The following is a 26,078-nucleotide window of genomic DNA, read 5'->3' on the forward strand; positions in this document are numbered from 1 at the left end:
ACACAAACGCACCCCCACACCCCGCCCTCGACCACCAGCCACCACAGGGCCAGCAGCGAGGGCGTCCCTCACACTTCAGATCGCACTCCGGGACCCGCAGGAGGTGACCACGGCGGCTCCGCCGCCTTCCTTCCCTCCTCCCTCGGAGGCCTGCTCCGGCGCCCCTCCCCGCTTTGTCTTGCACGAGCCTGCAGGCTGTCGCAGCTTCACAAGCCTTCCCCTCTAGTGACGCACCAGCGAGGACCCGACAGAAGCCGTGGGTCCAGCCAAGAAGAACCGGGTTAGACTGCCCTCCGCTCACCGCCGGAGGAACTCAAGGCTCCCGCCGCCTTGGCGCAGCCAATCGCGGACAAGACCCCCGCTCGTGCGCACTACTTCTCCGACGCAGTGCCCGGTCCAGCCCGACTCTGATTGGACAACCTTACCGCATCATTGCGCATGACCCTTTGCGTTTCTCTTTTAGAGCTTCTAAATTTGGCTCCGGTTTATGGTTCAATTCCAAAGATATGCATTTGATTCCTATAGTCAGATATGGCGTAGACGCTGAGGCTACAGACCTCATTTTAAGACAGATGACCCATACTTCTTAAAACTGAGAACATCTACATGAATATGGTCATGCAATTTGATGGTTTGCGTAGCAGTATTTGCTTTGAAAAATAGTATGCAAATATAATGGATTTTACCACAAAGCTCTTAAATTATGCTTCATTTTAGGAATGAAGTGACTTCAGCAACTTTGTTAAAATAATATATCCCTTTAAAGTTCCTGGCCCAAATAGGCAAACTGACGTTTTAAAAGTGGTCCAACACTTTAATATGGTGACAAGATAGAAATACATAGGTCCTGGGCCTTTTAATATAAAAGTATCTCCAAATCAGGCCACCATCTGTAGTAACTAGAAAAATATTCCACTTTGAACAAAGCGCTTAAAAATGTGTGAAAATAATTATTTTCATCATCTAGCCTACTTTTCAAAAGCAGGTAACTCTAAAAGTATGTGAAGAATTAGGAAGTATTAAATTTTACCAAATTGTGACTATAATTTTTTTATATAGCAAATTGTTATAATTTTTTGGACTTTATTTTGGCAAAATTAGTGTTTCAAATGAACATGTTATTAGTTACATACCATATAAGTTTATGTGTTCATGTTTTTAAAGTTAGGGCTAATTTTCTACAATAAGGATAAAGACAAACAGCAAAATTATGACTGATAAGTATAATCAAAAAGAAATACAGTCCTAGATAGAACACAGCAAATAAAATACTTTTCTTTGAAACAGTAAATTTAAAAAGAGTTTTATTTTACAGGAATTGTCTGTGAGGGGGGAGAAATCAACCTTACTTTTTATTCTTTCTAATAAAAATTATCATCATGAAATATTTATTTTACTGCACTTGATTACTTTATGATATCAAATAAAGATGGCCTAGAAAGATACATCATTTTAGCCAGAAAGAATACAACTATTTCTCAATAGTAACATAGCTTATTACATAAATAAATGATTTGTAATTTTCTGCTTTTCAATTACAAAGTCTACCAGTGAGGTGAAATATCTTCATTCGATCTGCAACTACTGAGAGCTGATTATGCGCCAGTCACAGTAGTTGCTGGGGATATAGTAGTGGATAAAACAGACAAAAATCCCTTCTTTATGGAACTTACATTCTAATGGGGAAACAACCAATAAAGAAGTAAATAACTAAACTATATAGTGTTAGCGAGTAAAAAGTGCTAAAGAGAAGAGTAAAGCAGAGACTGAGGGTATTGAAATTTTAGATAGGGTAGCCAGGGAAGGCCTCCCTAAGCAAAAGTCCTGAGGCAATAATGTACTTAGGGCCAGTTGCAAAAGTGAGGAGGCGGTGGCTCAAGCAGAGTGAGTTCAGAAAGTAGTAGATGAGGTCAAAGAGATAACAAGGACAGGGGAAATCATGTAGAAGTTTGTGAACCATTGTAAGAACTACAGCTTTTGTTCTGAAATGAGAGGCCATTGAAGGTTTTTGAGCTGAGTTAGGAGGCCATTACCACAATTCAGGCAAGAGACAATGGTGGCTTGGCCCAGGGTGGCTACAGCAGGGGTGATAACACTTGGAGTCTAGATGTGCTTTGAAGATAGAAGCCAGATCATAGGTAAAGTGTGAGCAAAACAGAGTAGGTAAGAATGACTCTAAGGCTTTTGGCCTGAGAACCTGGAAGCACAGGAGTTGCCATTTATTGAGAAAAGAAGATAGCAGAGGAGTAATTATCACGGAGGGAATATCAAGAGCTCAATTTGGGTATGTCAAATTTGAGGTGCTTACTAGACATCTGGTGGAGAGGTTAAGATGTAAATCCGGGGCAACACAGAAGAGGTCTAGTTTGGAAATTTAGAGGAATCAGTGTGTAGAGATGCTGCTTAAAACCATGACACTGAATGAGAACAAGAGAGTGAATGGAGTTTTAAAAAAATCTTCATCCAATTTTGTGGATGCATATATCTTTGGAAACAAATATTTTGGTAAACTTTTGATCATTTCCTTTCCTTTTTTAATCATTAAGTAAATACTAAAGTGTTATTACCACTAAATACTTTTTGTAAGGATATTATACTGTGTCCTCAGGTTCAGTTAACATTAGAACTATTGGAGGCAAAAGTTTCCACAACTCTTAATTATGAATTAACAACATTAACTGGTTATTGGTTATTGGTAATGTTAATTTATTAACCAACACCAACATCAGAGCTGAACATTTCTCCTGGGGGGAGTGGAGAGGAGAAAAAGAATTTGGATACCTCCTTTTAGTGTGATTACCCTAATTCTTTTCTCAGTTGTGTTTATTCCACTTGTCTCTTAGCTGCTACACTTCATCAATTCTGGACTAATTTTTGGTCAGAAAGATTGGCTCTGAGTTAACATCTGTGCCAATCTTCCTCTACTTTATGTGGGATGCCGCCACAGCATGGCTCGATGAGCGGTGCTAGGTCTGCGCCCAAGATCCAAACCTGCAAACCCCAGGCTGGCCAAGCAGAGAACATGAACTTAACCAGTCTGTCACTGGGCCAGCCCCCTGGACTTTTTACCTGAACTCTACAATAAATATCTGTAATGATATGTCTTTTCTGATCCATACCCTCCTCCAAACTACACACATTCTGAATTCTATTAATATTTCAGAATATATGAGAAAACAGAGACCCACTGATGATTTAATTTGTTCATATCATACAGCAAGTAGAATGGGAAAGCCAGGATTAGTACTTAGCTTTTTTCATTTATAATTTTTCTGGCTTTACATTGAAATGAATTTTGGAGATGAAATTATTGAACAGCTTTTTAAAGCTTCACATGCTTATGGAGCAGCTTTGGATGATATTTGTTTCACATGTCTTTGGCTTACAGATGAATTCTGATTCCTTATTTAACTTAAAGGAAACAATGATTCCAGAGGACCCTAAGTTGTTCTAGCAGGACCAGGTGAAATGTTGGGTCAGAGTAGGTAGCAATGTTACTGTTCCAGGATTACCAGAATATCAAAAAGCATGATTCCTAGAGTAAACAGTTTAAAGCAGCTGCAGCCCTAAGGGGGTCCATTAGGCCTGCTTTAGTTCAAAGCTTTACCAAAATACTCCCAAAGCCTGTCTTTAGCAAATGAAGAGACCTTCACTGGTGTATAATATACAGTTTGTCAACTCAAATCACTTGTTATGATTTACTAATTTGAAAAAATTTTCAGTAAGAATTTTCATTTGGCTGTTTTAGTTTTGCCCTTTGTTTTAAAATCAAAGCCATGCAACTCAGCATTATTCTTTTTCCAAATTAATACCACAAAACTTTATTCTATTTAAAACCCAAGAATATATAATATGCTAAATATACTAACCAGAATAGGGTCATTAAAAAATTACACTTCAAGGGGCTGGCCCCATGGCCGAGTGGTTAAGTTCGCACGCTCCGCTACAGGCGGCCCAGTGTTTTGTTGGTTCGAATCCTGGCGCGGACATGGCACTGCTCATCAAACCACGCTGAGGCAGCGTCCCACATGCCACAACTAGAAGGACCCACAACGAGGAGTATACAACTATGTACCAGGGGGCTTTGGGGAGAAAAAAGAAAAATTAAAACCTTTAAAAAAAAAAATTACTCTTCAAGGATACTTAGGCTGCATGAAACAATGCAGCATACTTAAGAAGTTCTTAGATTTGAAAGAGGGAGACGGAAGAACTTAGAACACAAAAATCAGAAACAGAATTTCCAAAGCAGTCTGTAATTGAAAGTATGGAAGCACAAAAAAACCTAACTAGATCTGCAGATACAGTCTAGGGCCACAAACGCAAAGGCAATCTTTACATGTAAACTGTTGGGAAGGGGATGGCTTTGGTACACATAGCTTTTAGCAATCTCTCCTCTGTTCTCCACCAAACTGAAAAAATACTCATCACATATACTTTCTCACTTCTCAATCATGCAATAAGTAGCATTATGGATTCTACTTACCTTCCCCCAAATTTGCACTCCAATAAAATTGCCATCACAAAAGTTATAAAGTTTTCCTAATTACCAAAGGTAGTCATCTTTTCATCTTCACCTTTTGCAATCCATTTGGAGCATATGGCTCTACTTACCACCCCAAAGTCTCTTGAGCTGCTTCAATTCCCTGAGAAATATCTTTTCTATTTGATCCCGCCGTTTCCATTACCACTGTGTTAGCTAAAGATATTACTTTTCATTTGGGCCACCGGATCAAACCCTGGCTGATTATCAGAATCTCCTGAGAAGATTTGTAGAAATAGATTTGTAGGCCCCGGGACCTGCATTTTTAATGACCTCTCCAGATGATTCCTAAATTTGAAAACCATTGATATACATCAGTGGTTCTCAAACTTTCGGGTGCATCAAACGTTAGCAGAATAATTTCCAGGGCTTCTTAAGACACACATTGCTGGGCCCCCACCTCCTGATTCTTAGGTCTGGGGTGGTGCTTGAGAATATGCATTTCTAACAAATTCCCAGGTGATGCTGAGCTGCTGGTCTGAAGACCACTCTTTGAGAACCACTGATTTAGATATTTGCTTCACTGCTCTTCCTGCCTCAGGTTCTTCCCTCTCTAATCCATCCTCCCGGCTGCACAAGAGGAGTTCTCTTTCTAAAGCATAGGTGTGATTGTGAGTTAATTTATGGAAAACATCTTTCACAGTGACTGGCCAAAAGTAGATGCTCTTAAAAGTGTACTGAATTTGAAAATACCATTCATATTAACAACAAAAAAACTTAGTTTCTCCCTATGGCTTAGCTCAGCAAATAAGACCTTCATAATTTTCATAATTTAGCCCCAATGTCCAAGTACAGTTTCCCTTCATTTCTTCTCCCCTCGCTCCTGCATCCTACACTGGCCAAAGTAGACTATTCACCATTCTCTGCATATTCACACCATCTACCATTTTATATTTTAAAATATAAATATTGTATTTTAAAATTATTACCACATGCCCCAAGTATCCTGGGAATTCTTAGGAACTGGACTGTCTTCACTTACAATCTATGTTCACAAGACATTATATAATACTGTCCTCAAACTAAAAATCTCCTTAAAAACATATCAAAATTGTCTGGTAGACTACATTGGTATAATTCTATTTTCATAACTTCCACATTATTTCTTAAGCAGGCACTAATTTCTACATCAGAAATAATTTAGCAAGTATGTCATATTTAGTATACTTTATTCCAGGCAGTAGAGGCTCTTATTTAAAACAATATTGCTCTACACATAAAAAAAATTCAAATACATACTTTATTTAATCTCCAAAACCTAGTGAGGTAGGCAGAACAGATAGATTTAAGATCAGAGATTAAAGTTGATTAAAGTTGCACAGCTAATGAGTGATAGAGATCGTTCTCAAACCCAGGCCTTTCAGCTCCACAGAACTTCTCTATAGCCTTCAGGTCCTATGACAAATTTACTTGGTAAATTTTACTGTCTCAGATGGACACAAGTTTTTATAGAAACCCAGTTCCAATATCTAAAATAGATATCTTCAGACTGGAACTCTCTGGCTGCATTTCGCCCTGTATATGTGTTTTGTTTGGCTTATATGTTTTTAATTAATCATCACATTTAAAATTGGTTTAATTTCCAGATTTTTGGCTTCTCTTTAAAGGAATCAAAAGCACATCCATTTGGATGGCTAAGCTTTAAAAAACAAACAGGAAATAACAAGTGTTGGTGAGGATGTGGAGAATTGTGAACCCTCGTTGGCAAAAATGTAAAATGGTACAGGCATCATGGAAAATAGTATGGTAATTCCCAGAAAAATTAAAAAGAGAATTATGATATGATCCAGCAATCCTACTTCTGTGTACATGCCTGAAAGAACTGAAAATAGGGTCTTGAGCAGACATCTGTTCACCCATGTTCACAGCAGCATTCTTCATAACAGCCAAAAAGTGGAAGCAACTCAAGTGTGCATCAACAGATGAATGAACAAAATGTGGTAGAGACATACAATGGAATATTATTCAGCCTTATAAGCAAGGAAATTTTGAGACATGCTACAAGATGGATGAACCTTGAGGACACGATGTTAAATGAAATAAGCCAGTGACAAAAAGACAACACTTAAATGAGTTATGTAGTCAAATTCAGAGACAGAAAGCAGAGCCTCTGGTGGTGGCCGGGGGCTGGAGGAAGAGAGACTCGGGGAGTAGTTTAATGGGTACAGAGTTTCAGATTTGCAAGATGAAAAACTTCTGGAGATGGAAGTACAATCTAAATATTATTAACACTACTGAACTGTATACTAAAAACTGGTTAAGATGACAAATTTTGTTTTTTACCACAAATAAAAATTATAAAATTAAAAACATTAAAGAAAATTCTTTGTAAGAAGTCAGTAGATGAATCAGCATTGGACCCATCAGTCATCCAAGGTATCAATCAGCTGAAGTTGAAGAGTAGTTTCCTTTAACACTGCAGGCACTCTCCAGGGCCACCAATTCCAAACTCTCCCATGTTTCTCCCAGGTACTAAGGTCAAAGCGTCAACTGCAGACTCTTCTCCAGTTTTCAGTGTCTATTCTTCATCTGCCTCTCTTCTCTCATTTCTGTTACTTTCCAGGCCACTGCTAGTACTTGAGTTTGCATCCTTTTCTCTAGCTCATGGATTTACAGGACCCTTGTATTATCTTGCTCATTACTTCCTAATCTGTTCTACGAATTTAAAAATAAAATCACATAAATAATTTTTTCAGCCAGCTCTGGTGGTCTAGTGGTTAAGATTTGGCACCCTCACCACAGCAGCCCAGATTCGTTTCCAGTACAACCACAATACTGTCTGTCAGTTGTTATACTGTGGCAGCTGTGTGCTGCTGTCACGCTGAAAGCTATGCCACCGGTTATTTCAAATACCGGCAGGGTCACCCATGGTGGACGGGTCTCAGTGGAGCTTCCAGACTAAGACAGACTCAGAAGAAGGACCTGGTCATCCACTTCTGAAAAAATTAGCCATGAAAACCCTATGAATAGCAGCAGAGCATTGTTTGATACAGCGCCAGAAGGTGAGAGGATGGCACAAAAAGAGCAGGCAGGGTTCTGCTCTGCTGTACACAGGGTCACTAGGAGTCAGAATCAACTCACGGCACTAACAACAAAAATAATTTTTTCACCTTGTCTATATATAAAAACAATTCCAAAGATGTTATTTATGGACACACAATTGTAATGTCAATGTCAAGTGTTTTTTTATTTAGCTATTTTAAAAACATAGTTACTTAAAAAACTCCACAGTAAGATCACTTTGAAATGTACTGGTTGGATTATTCAAGGACGCTGAGGTGTTCTATTTATTCACTTACCCATTAACTTTACCTTTTAAAAAACTTGTTTACATGATTGTTTCCTCTATTAGACTGTGAGTTTCTTAAGGAAAGAAAATATATCTTACTCATCCTTATATTCCCCAGGCTGTACTACGGTATATGGAACACAGCAGATGCTCACGTGACATACTCTCATTCCTACATTCTCAATCTGCAGGTTTTTGCAATTACTTTTACACAAAGCAATACAACTAACCTGCTAGTGCTTGACACACACTGATTACTACCAGAAGCGTTGTTTTTAAATGAAGCATAACAGTACTTCAGAGCATTTTTTTCTTATTCTTACCAAAAAAACACAAATCATTCTTCAACTCCTTGTGTTATAAAGTTTTGTCTCAAAAGTATTCTGCATTTTTCATTAATTTCTAAATACCACTGAAAACCTTCCCTGGAATGTCTTATGTAAGACAAAGTAGTTTTGTAAATAATACATATACCTATTCTACCAAAGTACACACAAAATTCACACTTATTTTTGAAGGTATGTGGTCTTACATACAGATCTAAATATATATAATAGCAACCATCCCCCCGTATCTATCTGGCTCACTTCTGAAATGACTAAAACAGTGTTAGCTCTTTGGAACTCCACTTCCATATAATAAATTCACTCAAATGACAAATTAATTCTGATCTTTAATACCATTCAACCTTAAAAGTAGCTTCTTACCTCTCCAAGATGGGAAGAAGAGGTAAAGAATTAGAAGCTAGCCAACCTGGTTTTAAATCTTGTTTCCATCACTTTTGAGTCAAGCCCCTCAGCTTTCTCCATCTGTAAAATCAAGATACCACCTTTGCTGGATAGTTAGAAAGACTGAGTGATATATGGATAAAAGGGATAACCAACATGTTGGATTCCTTCTCTGCTCATTTATCCAAGCCTCTTAGTTACTCAGGACATTTTTAATTGGGCTGATATTAATCTGTATCTACATTAATAATTTATTACCTTGGCTGGCCTGAATTACTGGGTATTAACCTAAACCTAAAAGACAAACAGCAGAAACAGTTCTCTGATATTTCTCAGGGATCACATTTAACTTAGAGCTAAAAAACAAATTAAGAAATTACGTATCTATATACAGCCATACGTTCTTAGTATTTAAAAAATGTAGTTACTTAAGCAACAACTATTTTTACAAGTATGATATGAGAATTGTGTTAGACATTTGAATTCTATCTAATGTAAAAAATGCATCTTTAGAGAGGGTGAGCTCATTAGGTTTCAGGATTGACAGGTTTAGGTTATCTTGGGTTTTTTGAGGCCATTACTTATTAAAAGATTTCCATTACCTTTCACTTAAACATCAGAATCTTTAGAGCTGAGCTTTTCCCTAAGGTGTTTTCCTAACAAACTTCTTATTCTCACAAACAGTTCAGCAAAACAGAGTGATAAAGGGATGGAATGAGACTCATACACTCTTTTGTTGTTTAATTGAACTCTATATTTTAGGGCTCAGTGTGTTAAGACACCTCTTGGGAAAAATATGGCTATTTTCTCAAAGTTATATGCTTTATTTCTGTATAGAGTCTAGATTTTATTAGATGTTTCTGATTCTTAAAATAACAGTATTGGAATAGGCCTCATTTTAGACTTTTAAATAATTGCATAATATAATAGCCTAAGTTGATATAAAGCTAAAACGCAAAGTATATACATATTTCTAACGTGAAGCAGAAGAGTGTCGTGTTTCTTTTGGTGCAAGCAAAGGTTCCCCAAACTGTGCATCAGGGTACCCAAGGAAATGAACATGGGCACCACAGGATATTTTAAATTTTTGAGGGAAACACATCTGTTGGACACAACACAAACTACTAGCTCGAGGTAGTTTACGTTTTCAATATTAGATAGTACGATGCTTCTTTCCATGACAGTGTATCTTGCAAAACTGGATTTCCAGTGGTTGTAATAAAAAGTACTATGCAAAAAGCATAGTGGAACAGGAAATGATACTGGCAGTGTTCAAGCTGATTCCAAGGTTTTGAAACCATGCAGTGTCCACAGTTACTAGTGCTTATGACATAAATTCTTATTTGTTTGGACCTAACTGCTTAACAAATGGAAGTATTAGGCATTTCTTTTGGTCTAGGTGTGCTGTGAAAAATTACTGAAACACTATAGGACACCATGAGCTGAGAAAGTATTGGGAACATCTGTGGTACAGGCAAGAAATACACTAAAACCTAAAACATTTTATTGTTCATTTTCTACCTAAGAAATTTTGTAAATAGTCATATAAGAAGGGGAAAAAATATATACAAACATACATACAAAGTTTGGATTTTTATTGAAATCTTGAGTCAGGTATCAAACAAAATCTGCTTTCTTCAGATAAAAATATTCTCTCAGATGTCTCCAGATAACTGCTAAGTCTAAATTGGTCCTTCAATGTCTTATTTTATTTTTATTGTCCTCAAGAAATATTCATATACACTTAGGATGTTCCCAAAAGAATGTTTATCGTGTAAAGGACCGTACATGACGACCTCTACCACTGCCTCCACTAACAAACTTTCCTCTTGAGCCTCCACTGCCACTATTTGCACTTGCCCAGGAAGGCCCAAGTCCCCCACGACCTCTGGAAGCACGGTCACGAGGACTTGGTCGGTAGCCTATAAAAGAAAGAATATAGTTTTTAGTTGCAACATCCTTTCCTTTCTCATTATATAAATACTAATCTATAACAGAGCTCACATCAAGACAGGAATTACAGTAGTCCCCCCCTTATCTTCAAGGGATACATTCCAAGACCTCCAGTGGATGCTTGAAACTGTAGACAGTACCAAACCCTATATATATAATGCTTTTTTCCTATACATACGTATCTATGATAAAGTTTAATTTATAAATTAGACACAATAGGAGATTAACAATAATAACTTCTCTCTGGCATCTCTGAATTGCCAACATCACTACTCTTACACTTTGGGGTCATTATTAAGTAAAATAATGGTTACTTGAACACAAGCACTGCAATACTATGACAGTCGATCTGATAATTAACCAAGACATCTAGTAAGTGACTAATGGGCAGTAGCATATAGAGCGTGGATACACTGGACAAAGGGATGATTCACATCCCAAGTGAGATGGAATGGGACGACAAGATTGCATCATGCTACTGAGAACAGCACAGCAATTTAAAACCTATGCATTGTTTATTTCTGAATTTTCCATTTAATATTTCTGGACTGTGGTTGACTGCAGGTAACTGAAATCACAGACAGCAAAACCACGAGTAAGGGGGAGCTATTGTATTCTTTGCTCCTTTAAAATCCATGCAAAAATTCTGTGAATGTGCTGACAACCACTAAATTATCCACTTTAAACAGGCAAATTGTATGATATGTGAAAATTATATTTCAAATAAAGTGGTTACAAGAAAATGTGCATTTGAAACCAAAAGCTACTTTCAACCAGAATTCTGGCCTGGACATAATAATGTTTTAGGAAAAAAAAGATTATATGCTTACATATACAAGACAATACTGTAAACAAAAATAGAATATACTCCGTGAGGATATGTTATTAAAATACTTTGGTCAAAAAGGTACCTTAAGGATTGGCTTTCATTATTGAAATATGAAAAAAACATATGACCATGAAACTGCTCAGATTATACACATAGTTTAGGATCTAAAATTTTGACCAGTTCTGGGGCCAGCCTGTGGCCAAGTGGTTAAGTTCGCACACTCCACTTCCACAGCCCAGGGTTTCGCCAGTTCGAATCCTGGGCGTAGACATGGCATCACTCATCAGGCCATGCTGAGGCGGCATCCCACACGCCACAACTAGAAGGACCCACAACTAATAATACACAACTATGTACCGGGGCCTTTGGGGAGAAAAAGGAAAAATAAAATCTTAAAAAAAAAATTAAAATAAATAAATAAATAAATAAAATAAAATTTTGACCATTTCTATAGAAGATGTACATTGGGCACTCATTCACAGATATAACATTAAATTGCCTCTAGAATTATAAGTCTACATTCTAAAATATTCTCTCCCAGAATGAGACTATACCATATTCAATAATTTGAAAAGGAGGATTTGCCTCCCTCTCTCAGCAGTGTCAAGTAGAAGGATGTATACCTGTAGAACTAAGCGGTCGTAATGGTGGAAGAGGGCCCCTATTAAAATTGCTCTGGCCTCCGCGACTTTCATTGTAAGTTCCTCGAGGAGTATTCTGAGCACTCCAACTGGAGCCTCTTGTTCCCTCCCGACGACTGTAGTTTCCTAAACACAGGCAATACAATCAAAAATCTAGTTTCATCACAACTTCAACTAGATTAAGGAAGATTTGGCAGGTTTTCCTTAATCTTCAAAAGTAACGGAAGAGAAAGTATGAAATCCTATAAACGAAATATACTATGGAGTGGCAGAAGCATACGTGGTTAGGACTAGATTTTCTGGAACCAGACTGCCAGGGTTCAAATACTGGTTCTGCCACTTACATTATGTGTTCTGGTCAGCTGATGGAGTTTTCTCTTCTGTAAAGTGGGGGTACTAACAGAACCTACCTGATGGGGTTGATGTGAGAGTACTATATGTGAAGTGCTTATAATAGTTCCTAATACAGTTACATAAGTGTTTGTTACTAATGTAAACTCTTATTCTCTTTCATTCCCACCCTTCTAACTCAGTAGCAGGAAAACATGTCATCAATCCCCTAGTGAAGTATAATTTCTATATGTACACTCAGAGTTTCTAAAACTTTGAGACAATTTAAAACAGATTAAATATAACATTAGGAAGCAAGTAGATAAAAGAATCAATGGTGAACTACACAGAACAATCCTAAGGAAAGTGTTGATAAGCCCAGTTGTGAAAATAATGTATGGATATTATTCAGAAAAGATAAACACAATTTGCAACGTAAAAAGGAAAAAAATAAGGCAAGACTTCTAAACTCATCACGAAATGTGCAATTAATCAAAGATTAACGTGAAACAAGATGTTTTCTATCCAATAAAGTACTCCACAAATAGTACTTTTGGTCTAGAGGCAGCTTAACTGCAGTAACAGAAAAATACTTATCTGAATCATTTCCATCTAAATCACTTCTATTCAATATTCTAATATTCTAACCCATTAGAAAACATACATTAAGTAGTCACCTTTTGAAGCAGGTGGTGTGAAAAATCTGTTCTGACTGTGAAAGGCACCCCGTCCTCCTCTATTGCCTGAAAATCCACCACGAGAAGAAATCTTCTGGGATACTTTGAGTGGCCGTTTTGGTGGGGGTATTCCATCTTGAGGGACCACTTCTTTACTTTCAGCTGCAACAAAGTCATCCACATGCATAGATGGTGGTCTGCTTGTGTTCTGTTTTCTCTGACGAAAAATATCATGGGGTCGTATACCTTGTCCAAATCCTCCCCTGCCCCTTCCTCTTGGTGGTGGCACAACATGAGCTCGTTTGGCAGGTTCAATGTATTCAGATTTTCCACTATTAAAACAAAGATATTCCATGAAAACTTTTTATTTTTTTCATATTTCCAATGAAAACCTAAGTCAATCCTTGCAATAATGAAAACTACATTTAAATTATTTCTTATTCCAATTGTGTTAACTTTGCAAATACCTCTATTACTTTCCAGGGAACTACAACAAAAGCAGCTAAGAATGGTTCTCACATTTACTGGTATGACTAACAATTATTTAAAATAATCTAGTTCACCTCTTGTTTAAGTCTTCCAAACTCTCATAAAGTAGAACAAAATAACAAATGTACGGGGTATGTCTTGGCCAAATTACTATCTTTTAAACAAATTCCAAACAATATTCATGATTGAATTATGTCAATTTCCTTTTAATAGTCATGTCTCTATCTTAAATTACAGTAAAATAAATAAGCTTACATGACCACAATCAAGATCTTCAGTAGAATAAATTTTACCTTGAAGTTATAAAGGTCTCATGCTTGTGTTTCCCAAGTTTGAATCCTTTAGTAGTCTTGGTTCTCCCTGGAGATGATGGTTCTGACAAAAAGGAGCGCTCTAATTCTGAATGCAAGTCAAAGTCACTACAGCATTTTTCAGACAGCTCAATTAAGTCAACCTTTACCTGCAGTCATGAAAATGAAACAAAATGAAAAATACACCTTAAATATAACTATTAATGTAACATTTAATTACAGAAATTCTTATTTCGTATAAATTATATCTGTCATATAAATTATAGATCTGCCTCTTTCTCTCATCTTTTAAAAAAACAACATCATTAGTAGTCAAAAAAAAGTCTTAGGAATTCAGCTGCTTGTGGGATGAAGGATGGTATTCCTCCTCAAAGAAGAGGTGTTAATCTGGGAGACCTCTGCTGCCTGACAAGGGATTTCTGAATATAAATTAACAACGTAGTATCTCCAGAACTTTTCCAAAAGAATCTGAAAATAACATACTCTGCAAGCCCTTGTATAGTCAACATGACTATTATAAAAGGATTTTGTGCCACAGATCTCAAAGTTCTATGCATTTAATGAAGTTCTGACCTAAGGTTACTTTCAAAGAAATGAAAATTACATTTACTTATTAGCTTTTATTCAAATTTATCAAACCTAAAAGACCTAAAATTTCCCTAAACCACGTAAGGTCAAGATCCTCACTGCAATTCAAGATAAAGTTATTAAAAAAGAACAACTTCTAACACAAATATTTTAGACCTGTGATGCCAAATATGGTAGGCCACTAACCACACATGCCTATTTAAAATTAAGTCAAAATAAAATTCAGCTCATTAGTGACACTAGCAACATTTCATTGCTCAAAAGTCACATGAGGTTAGCAGGGCAAAGAATATTTCCATCACTGCATAATGTTCTATTGGATAGCGCGGCTCTGAAGAGACTGAACAATTTACACTAAAAAAGAAATGAATTCTCTTGTTTTTTATTTTCTTCTTCTTCTTCTTCTCCCCAAAGTCCCCTAGTACATAGTTGCATATTCTAGTTGTAGGTCCTTCTGTTTGTGCTATGTGGGATGCCACATGAGCATGGTCTGACGAGTGGTGCCATGTCCATGCCCAGGATCAGAGCCAGTGAAACCCTGGGCCGCAGAAGCAGAGCATGCACATTTAACCACTAGGCCACAGGGCCAGCAGAAATGAATTCTTTAATGCAATTTTAATTGAATGTTATGTGATACTTTAAAGAAAGACAAGGAGCCCTCAATACGCTAAATACACCTTAAAGGTGAAGTAAATCATTCTTTTCCTTTTATTGCACATGGTGAAAACTAGCATTTTTTGGTCCAGCGAATATCCAAATACATATTTATTTCTTTGATCAAGGAAAAAAACCAATATATGGTACAATAAGATGTGGCTAAAATCATCCTCCCTAATACATCTCTGAGAAGCATAAAACAGACTGCGCTGAATTTTAAATCTTTAACTGCACTCTTACCTACTCAGCATTATGTTTAAGAATGTCAATTCCCATTCACACTACATTATTTTAATAAATATATTCCTTACAGTTCCCCAAATTAAGAGCAGATACCATAACACCATTCCTCTCCTTAAACCCAAATACAAGAATGAATTGTAATTTTATGCAATACTTTATTCTATACGCTATAAACATAAGAAAACAGAGTGCTTCAGAGTACTTATACAAAAAATGTAATTTTCCCCTGAAGTCTCATTCTCAAATATACAGCTCACTAACTAGAAAGAAGCAAAACAGGTACCATAAAGAACTGAGAGACCTGGACACCATTAAGTGGGTGACTGAAATAAAAATAATGAAGTACTGATCCCCAAGAGAATTTTAACAGTCATATAACATGTAACCTATTTTAGTGCTGACAACACACAAAGAAACAAAAAAATCAACAATGTTTCTCTAAATATTTAGTAATAAAATTACTTATACCAAATCCAGATCTGTATCAATCTCTTCAGCCTGAAATGGAGTGAACCACATAGATTTCAACTGATCATCCATGACATCAGCTAGCACATATGCAGTCCTAGAACAGGAAAAGTATTTGGTAAAAAGCAGAATTCCAAAATCAAATGTTTTAGCCTATCTTCTAATTAAAATCCGTGGAAGGTACAATTAAAAATGTTACCCTCTAAAGTATTAGTAAAATCAGCACTTAAAAAGACTCCTTCAAAAAAGCTATTTAAGAATTAAGTATCCCTAAAAACCAATAACAGAAACTTTTAATAAAATAAAACAGAGCCCCGGTTTTATTTCCAAAAAGTCAAGTTTACTACATTGTGCCAATGTGTACAGAAACTGTCCATATTTAATTTTTCTAAATTTAGAGAATAATTCCATCACATTGAAGAGTCAGTATGCTCCAAAAGTATACTGCTCCAAAGATCAAGAGGCATATATCCTTTAGACCAGGGATCAGTAAACTATGGCCCCCACTCTACTGGCCTGTTTTCATTCAGCCTATTAGATAGGAATGGTTTGTATATTTTAAAAGTTTTTTTAAAAACCAAAGAAACAACAAAAAGTTACAGAAGAATATGCAACAGAGGTTGAATGTGGCCTGCAAAGCCTAGAATTTTTACTATCTGGCCTTTTACAGAAAAATAGTTTGTTGGCTCTCTAGACCCCAGCCATTAAATATACAATATCTACTCAACCACAAAAGATTGCTTATTTTACCTATTATTAAACAGATTCTGGAGAGATTCTGGAGCTGACAGTACTGGTTCTACATCCTGGTCACCAAGAGGTAAAGGATCACCTGATGACTCCAGCATTTGCTTAAGTCCAACTACATTGTCCAACAAAGAATCTAGATTGTCATCATCTTTCGAATGTTCCTAGACACAAACAAAAGCAGAACAAGAAGCTGCAGGTAAAATCTGAACATTTATGCCCATAATCTACTGACCATTTAGTAGAAAAGGCTGTATTATTTCATTTATTAAGAAATTTGGAGCACCATCAAGAAATTACCAACTTAACGTTAAACATATTAAAATAAAACAACACCAAAAATACTTGTCATTTTATTTCTAAAGAATGGTAGCAGGGGGCCCCCTGCATCCAAACAATAGACACTTGAAAAATTACTGCCTTCATTTACTCCTTAAGATTCATAACAGTATGGAGGACTTCATCCAAATTATTAATTCAAAGAGTTATTTCAAACAGTATAAATACCCAAATGAGGGTTCACTATTTAAAAAGGTCACCACAAAAAATGTGTACTAGCCAAAATTGAGAAGAAAATATGTCTTGGAAATGAGCTGTTTCTGTTTTTGTTTTTCTTTTTTTACCAAAACAAGCTTCTCTAGTTCAAGGAACAAATTTTCTGGACTTTCTTCTTTGCTTTGTAGAAGCTGTTTTAACTCTGCAGCATTAATACTCATCGTCCGTGATGGATGAGCTCCCTCTACTTCCATGAGACCACTATCATCTCCACAACAGCCCTGTAAATGTCACACACAAGTTAAATTTAAGAGCAGAGACATTTGCAAAGATGCTTCCAAACTTATTCAGATATTTAAGCCATTTGCTGCAATCTTCCTCTCAATGTTTTGGTTTTATATCAGTACAAATGGCTAGTTTTAAGTCAGCTCAAAGATGAAATAAGTTTTCTTTGCGTAATACTCACAAATTAAATAGATAAATACAAGTATTCAATTCACTGGCACCAAGATTTCTCAACAAAAATATGTAATGGCAAATACACTGGCACTTGCAGAACACGCAATATACTGATTGATACTCAAGAGTTAATAAAATGCCTGCTATAACAAAGAACTGCTAGAATCTGAATTTACCTTTCTGGAGAAAAGGCAAACAACTAAAGAAAACAGTAACTATCATATTTAAGACTATATTCTGTCATGTAGAAAAATTAATATTTTCTGCTTTAAAAAGTATGCCACATAATAAAATGAATTTTGGAGAGATAATTATTCAACACTAGAAAATTCATCCAGTAAAACAAATGTTGGCTCATGACAATAAATCCATCCATGTTGTCACATATGAAAGAACACTGAAGTAGTTTCAGATCTATAGAACACAGCCCTGTTTTAGATGGCTCAAAATGAAAAAGGTTCCTCAGGAGACTATACTCACCAATCCAGATGTAGGACTTAGTATTTTTAAGTAGACATTAACAATTAAAATTTTGTTTGGAGTTCCTATTATTTGCCCCATAACTAGACACATTTCAATGAAAATTATTCTTAATAGATTCCTGCTCAGACTGATACTGTGCCTGAAGCATGCTTGTTCCTTTCAAAAACCACTAGACTGAGGAAGTCACTTATATTACGTTAAGGAAGAGGGCATACAGTTTTAATGAGAAATTCAATAAACCATTATGTCTACAAGGGGTTTATTTGCTCTGAGATGAGGGTGAAGGGTAGGTTGATGATGAAACATCTAGCGTATGTTTCATCAAAGAAAAAAATTAAGGTAAATGAGTTAAAAATAATCAGAATGCACTGACAGAAACAGCCTGTGAAGAATTCTCTTTAAAGGAACTCTCCTCTAAATGATGATAAAATAAACAAATCAATGGACTAAACATATTTTATAGAAATAAGTATATTAACCAGATTACAAATTATCAAGGCATCTATCTGGCTTCTTTCCTCACTCCTACTTCCTCATACCACTTTCACTGAGAGAAGGGAAGTTTAGTATAGCTGAATCAGAAAGTATTACAATGACTATTATTTTTAAAGGTCAGAGAAAACACACCAAAGTAATCAGTTAAAAAACAAGAGATGAGGATAACTTATGTCCACGCAAAAACCTGCACATGATGTTTATAGCAGCTTTGTTCATAACTGCCAAAACTTAGAAGGAACCAGGATGCTCTTCACTAAATGAATGGATAAATAAAATGTAGTACTGTCCAGACACTGGAATATTATTCAGCACTAAAAAGAAATGAGCTATCAAGCCATGAAAAGATATGGAAGACTTACTCTATACTATATGATTCCAATTACATAACAGTCTAGAAAAGGCAAAACTATGGAGACAGTGAAAAGATCAGTTGTTGCAGAGGTTGGGGGAAAGGATAATAGGTGAAACACAGCAGTTTTCAGGGTACTAAAACTATTCTGTGGAACACTATAATGGTGGATACATTCGTCAAAATGCACAGAATGTTCAATACCAAGAGTGAATCGTATTGTAAACCATGGACTTTGATATGAATTATGATAATAATGTGTCAATGTAAATTCATCAATTGTAACCAACATACCAATCTGGTGCAGGTTGGTAGGTCAATAGTGGGAGAGATTGTGTGATAGTAGGGGAGGCTGCGCATGGTGTGGGAGGCAAGGGATATCTGGGAACTTTCTGTACCTTCCACACAATTCTGCAGTCAACTTAAAACTGCTCTAAAAAAATAAAATCTATTTAAAAAAGAAGATTGTTGGGGAGAATGATAAAAAACTATATAAACTAATTAAAATATATGGAATGATACAAAATTTTCATCTCTCTATATTATCTTTCTTTTCATTATTATAAACAGAAATAGTTTTGAACAAAATTAAATGCCTTTTAAATCCTAATCCAGTTACTTGTTACTAAAAGCAGTCTTAGAAAATCTAGGGTCAAATTTAGCAAATTTGAAGGTTTTCTACATACATACGACTGTGAACAGTAAGAACAAATTTTTAGGGGCCAGCCCCGTGGCCGAGTGGATAAGTTCACGTGCTCCGCTCCGGCAGCCCAGGGTTTCGCCAGTTCGGATCCTGGGCGCAGACATGGCCCCTCTCACAAGGCCATGTTGAGGCGGCATCCCACATGCCACAACTAGAAGGACACACAACTAAAATATAGAACTATGTACTGGGGGGATTTGGGGAGAAAAAGCAGAAAAAAAAGAAAAGAAAAAGAATTCTTAAGAAGATTCTTTAAACTATAATCTACAAAGTTATTTCAAGAAAATAAAAATTCTACCAAATTTATGATAACATTTTAAATCTCCTTCTTCATTTGTAAAACACTTCAGCTATTAAATTATACAAGACACTGTACAAATACTCTAAGAAAATCTAGTAAGACATGGTCTCTGACCTGAGTGACCTAATATTCAGAAAGTGGGGTGGGAATAGCCATATATAATAAATGATCTACAAAAAGAAATCCAACAACATGCTGCAATGTGTACAGAAAGAAAAGTAATCTCAAAAGGCTTCACAATTTAGGATGCATTAAAACAGACACTATGAACAAATTATAGTTTGATCAAAAAAAAGTGAGAGACACAGACACCAACAAACTAAGAGAAGCATGGCCAAGGAGAGATGGATAAGTAGATGAGATTTATGAATGATGGCATAGTATAAAATGCTTTCTAAGAGAGAAGCGGTTGCAAAGATAGCCTTTTGGCCATACAGTGAATGATCTTGAACACCATGCTAAAAAGTTTGGAACTTATTTTACAGATACCAAAAGTTATTTTAGGGTGCAGGCACACGATCTGATGTCCACTTCCAGAAGGTATGAACTCACATAGAACTATTCAGAAGGTATCACAGAAGTAAATGTTTGGAAGGACACTGGAAAGAAAGCTGATCTAAATCTAATACTATGTGAGAAAATATCAATAAAAACATAAGAATTATAAAAAAAGAAACTAAATATAAATTCTAGAGTGGAAAAGTACAACTGAAATGAAAACTTCACTAGAGGGACTCAACAACAGATTTGAGCTGGCAAAAGAAAGAATCAGTGACCTTGAAGACAGGTCAACTGACAATATTCATTTTAAGGAACAGAAAGAAAAAAGAATGAAGAACCATGTACACAGCCTCAGATACCTGTGAGGTACTATGAGGAGCACCAACATACGCATAATAAGAGACCCAGAAAGAGACAAAGAGTAAGAAAGGATATCTGAAGAAATAATGGCTGAAAACTTTCCAAATCTAATGAAAAACATTAATCTACACTTCTAAGAGAATCAACAAACTCCAAGTAGAATAAACTCAGAGACAGCCACACTTAGACACACCATGATCAAACTGTTAAGTGTCAAAGACAAAGAAAGAATCTTGAAAGCAGCAAGAGAGAAGTGACTCAACTAATAAAAACGGTCCTCAATAAGATTAAAAACTGATTTGTCATTAGAAACCATAAAAGCCAGAATGTAGTAGAAAGATATATTCAAAGGGCTGAAAGACAAACACTATCAACCAAGAATTCTACAACTGACAAAAGTAATCTTCAAAAATGAGGAAGAAATAAAGACAAGACCAGATTTTTTAAAGAAAAGGAGAAAGAGAAAATTTGTCACTAGCAGATCTTCTCTACAAAAAATACTGAAGGAAGTCTTTCAGGCTGACCTGAAAGGACAATAGACAATAACTTGAACCTTCATGAAAAAATAGTGTCAGTAAAGGTTATCTACCTAGGCAAAAGGCAGTATAAACATATTTTGCTTATAATTCTTTTCTTCTCTTATCTGAATTAAAAGACAATGGAGTAAAGCAATAATGATAAAACTGTGTGGATGGGCTCATAATGTATAAAAATGTAAGTCATGGGGCCGACCCTTTGGTGTAGTGGTTAAATTCGCACACTCCCCTTCAGTGACCCAAGTTTGCGGGTTCAGATCCCAGGTGCAGACCTACAGACTGCTCATGAAGCGACACTGAGGTGACATCCCACATACAAAATGGAAGAAGATTGGCATAGATGTTAGCCCAGGGACAATCTTCCTCAAGCAAAAAAAGGAAGATTGGCAACAGATGTTAGCTCAGGGCCAATCTTCCTCACACACACACACACAAAGTAAATGATATGACAACAGCACAAATGAAGGGGAAGGGAACAAAGCCATACTGTAGCAGTTTTTTGTATACTATTGAAATTCTGTTGGTATTAACCTGAACTAGATTTTTTTGAGATAATATTGATTTATAACATGATATGAATGCAAGTGTACATCATTATATTTTGACTTCTGTATAGATTACATTGTGTTCACCACCAAAAGTCTAGTCGCCATCTGTCCACCATACAAATGTGCCCCTTTACCCCTTTCGCCCTCCCCCCATCTCCTTTCCCCTCTGGCAACCACCAATCTGTTCTCTTGAACTAGACTGTATTAAATTAAGGTGTTAATTGCAGTACTCGGGGCAACCACTAAGAAAATAACTTTAAAAAAAGGTAAAAGAAACAAGGAAATCAAAATGGCACAATAGAAATGACCTGCTTAACACAAAAGACATAATGGAGATAAAGAGAAACAAAAAAGATATATAGAAAGTAAAGAGCAAAACAGCAGACACAAATCCTACCTATCAATAATAATTAAACACAGGTGGACTGAATATACCAATTAAAAGGGAGAAATTGGCAGAATGTAAAAAATAAAACAAAACGGGATCTAATCATACGCTATCTGCAAGAGAGACAGTTTAGACTAAAAGACACAAATAGGTTGAAAGTTAAAAGGTAGAAAAAATACACCATACAAACAGTAACCAAAACAGAGCTGGAGTGGCTATACAGGCATACTTCATTTTATTGTGCTTTGCTTTATTGTGCTATATAGATAATGCGTTTTTCACAAACTGAAGGTTTGTGACAACCTTGCCTCGAGCAAGTCTACCGGCACTGTCTTTCCAACAGCATTGGCTCACTTTGAGTCTCTGTGTCACATTTTGGTAATTCTCACAATACTAAATTTTTAACTATTATTAATATTTATTATGGTGATCTGTGATCACTGATTTTTGATGTTACTACTGTAATTATTTGAGGTGCCACAAACCGTGCCCATATAAGACAGTGAACTTGATAAATGTTGTATGGCTTCTGACTGCTCCACCGACTGACCATCCCTCCAGCTCTGTCCCTCTCCTTGGGCCCCCCTATTCCCTGAGACACAACAACATTGAAATTAGGCCAGTTAATAACCCTACAATGGCCTCTAAGTGTTCAATTAAAAGGAAGAGTCGTACTTCTCTCACTTTAAATCAAAAGGTGGAAATGATTAAGCTTAGCGAGGAAGGCACGTCAAAAGTTGAGACAGACCAAAAGCTAGGCCTCTTGTGCCAAGCAATTAGTCAAACGGTAAATGCAATGGAAAAGTATTTAAAGGATATTAAAAGTACTACTCCAGCGAACACACAAATGATAAGGAAGCAAAACAACTTTATTGCCAATGTAGAGAAAGTTTTAGTGGTCTGGATAGAGAATCAAACCAGCCAGAACATTCCCTTGGGCCAGAGGCTAATTCAGAGCAAGCAAGGCCCTAGCTCTCTTCAACTCCATGAAGGCTGAAAGAGGTGAGAAAGTTGCAGAAAAAAAGTTTGAAGCTAGCAGAGGTTGCTTCATGAGGTTTAAGGAAAAAAGGAATCTCCACAACACAAAAAAGTGCAAGGTGAAGCAGCAAGTGCTGATGTAGAAGCTGCAGCAAGTTATCCAGAAGAGGGTATTTATCCAAAGAACATGAAAACACTAATTCAAAAAGATATATGCACCCCTTTGTTCACTGCAGCATTATTCACAATAGCCAAGACTTGGAAGCAACCTAAGGCCCACCAACAGACAAATGGATAAAGAAATACTACTCAGCCATTAAAAAAGGAGCAATCTCGTCATTTGAGAGAACATGGATGGACCTTGAGGGTATTATGCTACGCAAAAAAAGTCAGAGAAAGAAAATTACTGTATGACTTCACTCATATGTGGAAGATAAACAAACACATAGATAAGGAGAACAGATTGGTGTTATCATAGGGGAAAGGCAGGGAGGTTTGGGGTAAAGGGTTACATGTGTATAGTGATGGATGGCAACTAGACTCTTGGTAGTGAACACCACGCAGTCTATACAGAAGTCAAAACACAATGATGCACACCTGAAATTTACATAATGTTATAAAACAATGTGACCTTAATTAAGAAATAAGTTATCTAGAAGATCTAGTTAAGGTAATTAATGAAGGTGGCTACACTAAACAACAAATTTTCAATGTAGACAAAACAGCCTTATATTGGAAGAAGATGCCCTCTAGGACTTTCATAGCTAGAGAGGAGAAGTCAATGCCTGGCTTCAAAGGACAGGCTGACTCTCTTATTAGGGGCTGGAGACATTAAGTTGAATCCAATGCTCATTACAAAAATCCTTAAGGTCCTTAAGGATTAGTCTAAATCTATTCTGCCTGTGCTCTATAAATTGAATAATAAAGCCTGGATGACAGCACATCTGTTTACAACACAGTTTACAGAATATTTTAAGCCCATTGTTGAGACCTACTGCTCAGGAAAAATGATTCCTTTCAAAATAGTACTGCTCATTGACAATGCACAGTCATTTCATGATTCATGGGAAGAGGTCAAACTATCAACATTAACAGGAGTTTGGAGGAAGTTTATTTCAACCCTCATGGATGACTTTGAGGGTTTCAAGACTTCATTGAAGGAAGTAACGGCAGATGTAGTGGAAACAGCAAGAGAACTAGAATTAGAAGGGAAGCCTGAAGATGTGACTGAATTGCTGCAATCTCATGATAAAATTTGAATGGATAAGGTGTTGCTTCTTATGAAAGAGCAAAGAAAGTGGTTTCTTGAGATAGAATTTAATCCTGGTGAAGATGCTGTGAAGACTGTTGAAATGACAATAAAGGATTTATAATATTACATAAACTTAGTTGTTAAAGCAGCAGCAGAATTTGAGAAGACTGACTCTGATTTTGAAAGAATTTCTACTGTAGGTAAAACGCTATCAAACAGCATCACATGCTACATAGAAATCGTTCACAAAAGGAAGAGTCAATTGATGTGGCAAACTTCATCGTTGTCTTATTTTAAGAAATTGCCACAGCCACTCCAACCTTCAGCAACCACCACCCTGATCAGTCAGTAGCCATCAACATCAAGGCAAGACCCTCCACCAGCAAAAAGATTATGACTCACTGAATGCTTAGATGATGGTTAGTATTTTTTAGCAATAAAGATTTTTGTTTTTGTTTTTGTTTTTACAGAGGAAGATTTGCCCTATGCTAACATCTGTTGTCAATCTTCCTTTTTTTGCTTGAGGAAGACTTGCCCTGAGCTAACATCTGTGCCAATCTTCCTCTATTTTGTATGTAGGTCACCACCATAACATGACTGCTGACAAGTGGTGTAGGTCTGAGCCCAGAAACGGAACCAAAGTGGAGCGCGCCGAACTTAACCACTAGGTCACAGGGCCAGCCGGTCCCTAAAGTATTTTTTAATTAGGGTACATACATTGTTTTTTTAGACATAATGCTATTGCAGACTTAATAGACTATAGTATAGTGTAAACATAACTGTTATATGGACTGGGAAACCAAAAAATTCATGTGACTCGCTTTATTGTGATAAATTTTATTGCAGTGAGCTGGAACCAAACCCGCAATATCTCTGAGTTGTGCCTGTACCCATAAGATAAAATAAACATTTAGATAAAAGTTACTACTAGAGACAAAGAAGGACATTTTATAATAATAAAAGCATCAATCCATCAGGAAGACTAACAATTATGAACATATACACACTTGACAATAGAGCCCCAAGATGCATGAATCAAAAACTGACAGACATAAAGGGAGAAACAGACAACTCAACAATAATAGCTGAATAATAAGCTTCAATAAATTTAAAAGGATTGAAATCACACAAAGTATGCTCTCTGACCACAGTGGAATGGAATAGAAATCAATTATAGAGGAAACTTGAGAAGTTCACAAGTAAGTGGAAATTAAACACTCCTAAATAACCAATGGGCCAAAAAAGAAATCACAAGGAAAATTAGAAAATACTTTGAGATGACAAAAACCAAAACCATGATATACAAACAGCAGAACACAGGGAAACTGATAGTTGAAAATGCCTACATTTAAAAAAAAGAAAAATCTCAAATCAATAACCTAACCTTCCACCTTAAGAAACTAAATCAAAAAGAGTAACCCCAAAGCAAGTAGAAGGAAGGAAATAATAGAGAAGAAATAAGTGAAATAGAGAATAGAAAAGTAATAGAAAAAAAAAATCAAACAGATCAAACTTTGGTTTTTTGAAAAGATCAACAAAACTGACAAACCTTTAGCTAGACTAACCCAAGGGGTGATAAAGAGGAAAGAGAAGACTCAAATTATTAAAATCAAGAATGAAAAAGAGGACATCATTAATAATCTTACAGACACAAAAAAGTTTATAAGAAAATATTATGAACAATTATGTGCCATCAAATTACTAATGTAAAAAGGAACAAATTCCTAAAAAGACACA

At 36.2% G+C, this 26,078-nt stretch overlaps 2 protein-coding genes across 6 annotated transcripts in view; both read right to left on the minus strand.

Moving 5' to 3' along the window:
- Nucleotides 1-371, minus strand: part of RAD54B (RAD54 homolog B) — a 115,872-nt gene extending 115,501 nt beyond the window's left edge. For both annotated transcript variants that reach the window (XM_023648697.2, XM_070222327.1), the window contains exon 1: nt 235-371. The gene's annotated coding sequence lies outside the window, so the exon portion shown is untranslated. The remainder of the gene's footprint in view (nt 1-234) is intronic.
- Nucleotides 372-10,131: 9,760 nt separating this feature from the next.
- The window catches only part of VIRMA (vir like m6A methyltransferase associated), a 67,134-nt gene continuing 51,187 nt past the window's right edge, over nt 10,132-26,078 (minus strand). For 2 of the 4 annotated variants that reach the window (XM_001489304.6, XM_070222328.1), the window contains exons 18-24: nt 17,114-17,266; nt 16,494-16,654; nt 15,744-15,840; nt 13,770-13,936; nt 12,988-13,319; nt 11,963-12,106; nt 10,132-10,479 (exon numbers count right to left, since the gene is read on the minus strand). In XM_001489304.6, the coding sequence (XP_001489354.1) occupies nt 10,325-10,479; nt 11,963-12,106; nt 12,988-13,319; nt 13,770-13,936; nt 15,744-15,840; nt 16,494-16,654; nt 17,114-17,266 (1,209 nt within the window). In that variant the 3' untranslated portion in view covers nt 10,132-10,324. The remainder of the gene's footprint in view (nt 10,480-11,962; nt 12,107-12,987; nt 13,320-13,769; nt 13,937-15,743; nt 15,841-16,493; nt 16,655-17,113; nt 17,267-26,078) is intronic. The other 2 variants (XM_014728200.3, XM_070222329.1) reach the window with 1 other exon arrangement.

This window comes from Equus caballus, chromosome 9 (genome assembly GCF_041296265.1).
Source record: "Equus caballus isolate H_3958 breed thoroughbred chromosome 9, TB-T2T, whole genome shotgun sequence".
Classification (NCBI taxonomy): Eukaryota; Metazoa; Chordata; class Mammalia; order Perissodactyla; family Equidae; genus Equus; species Equus caballus.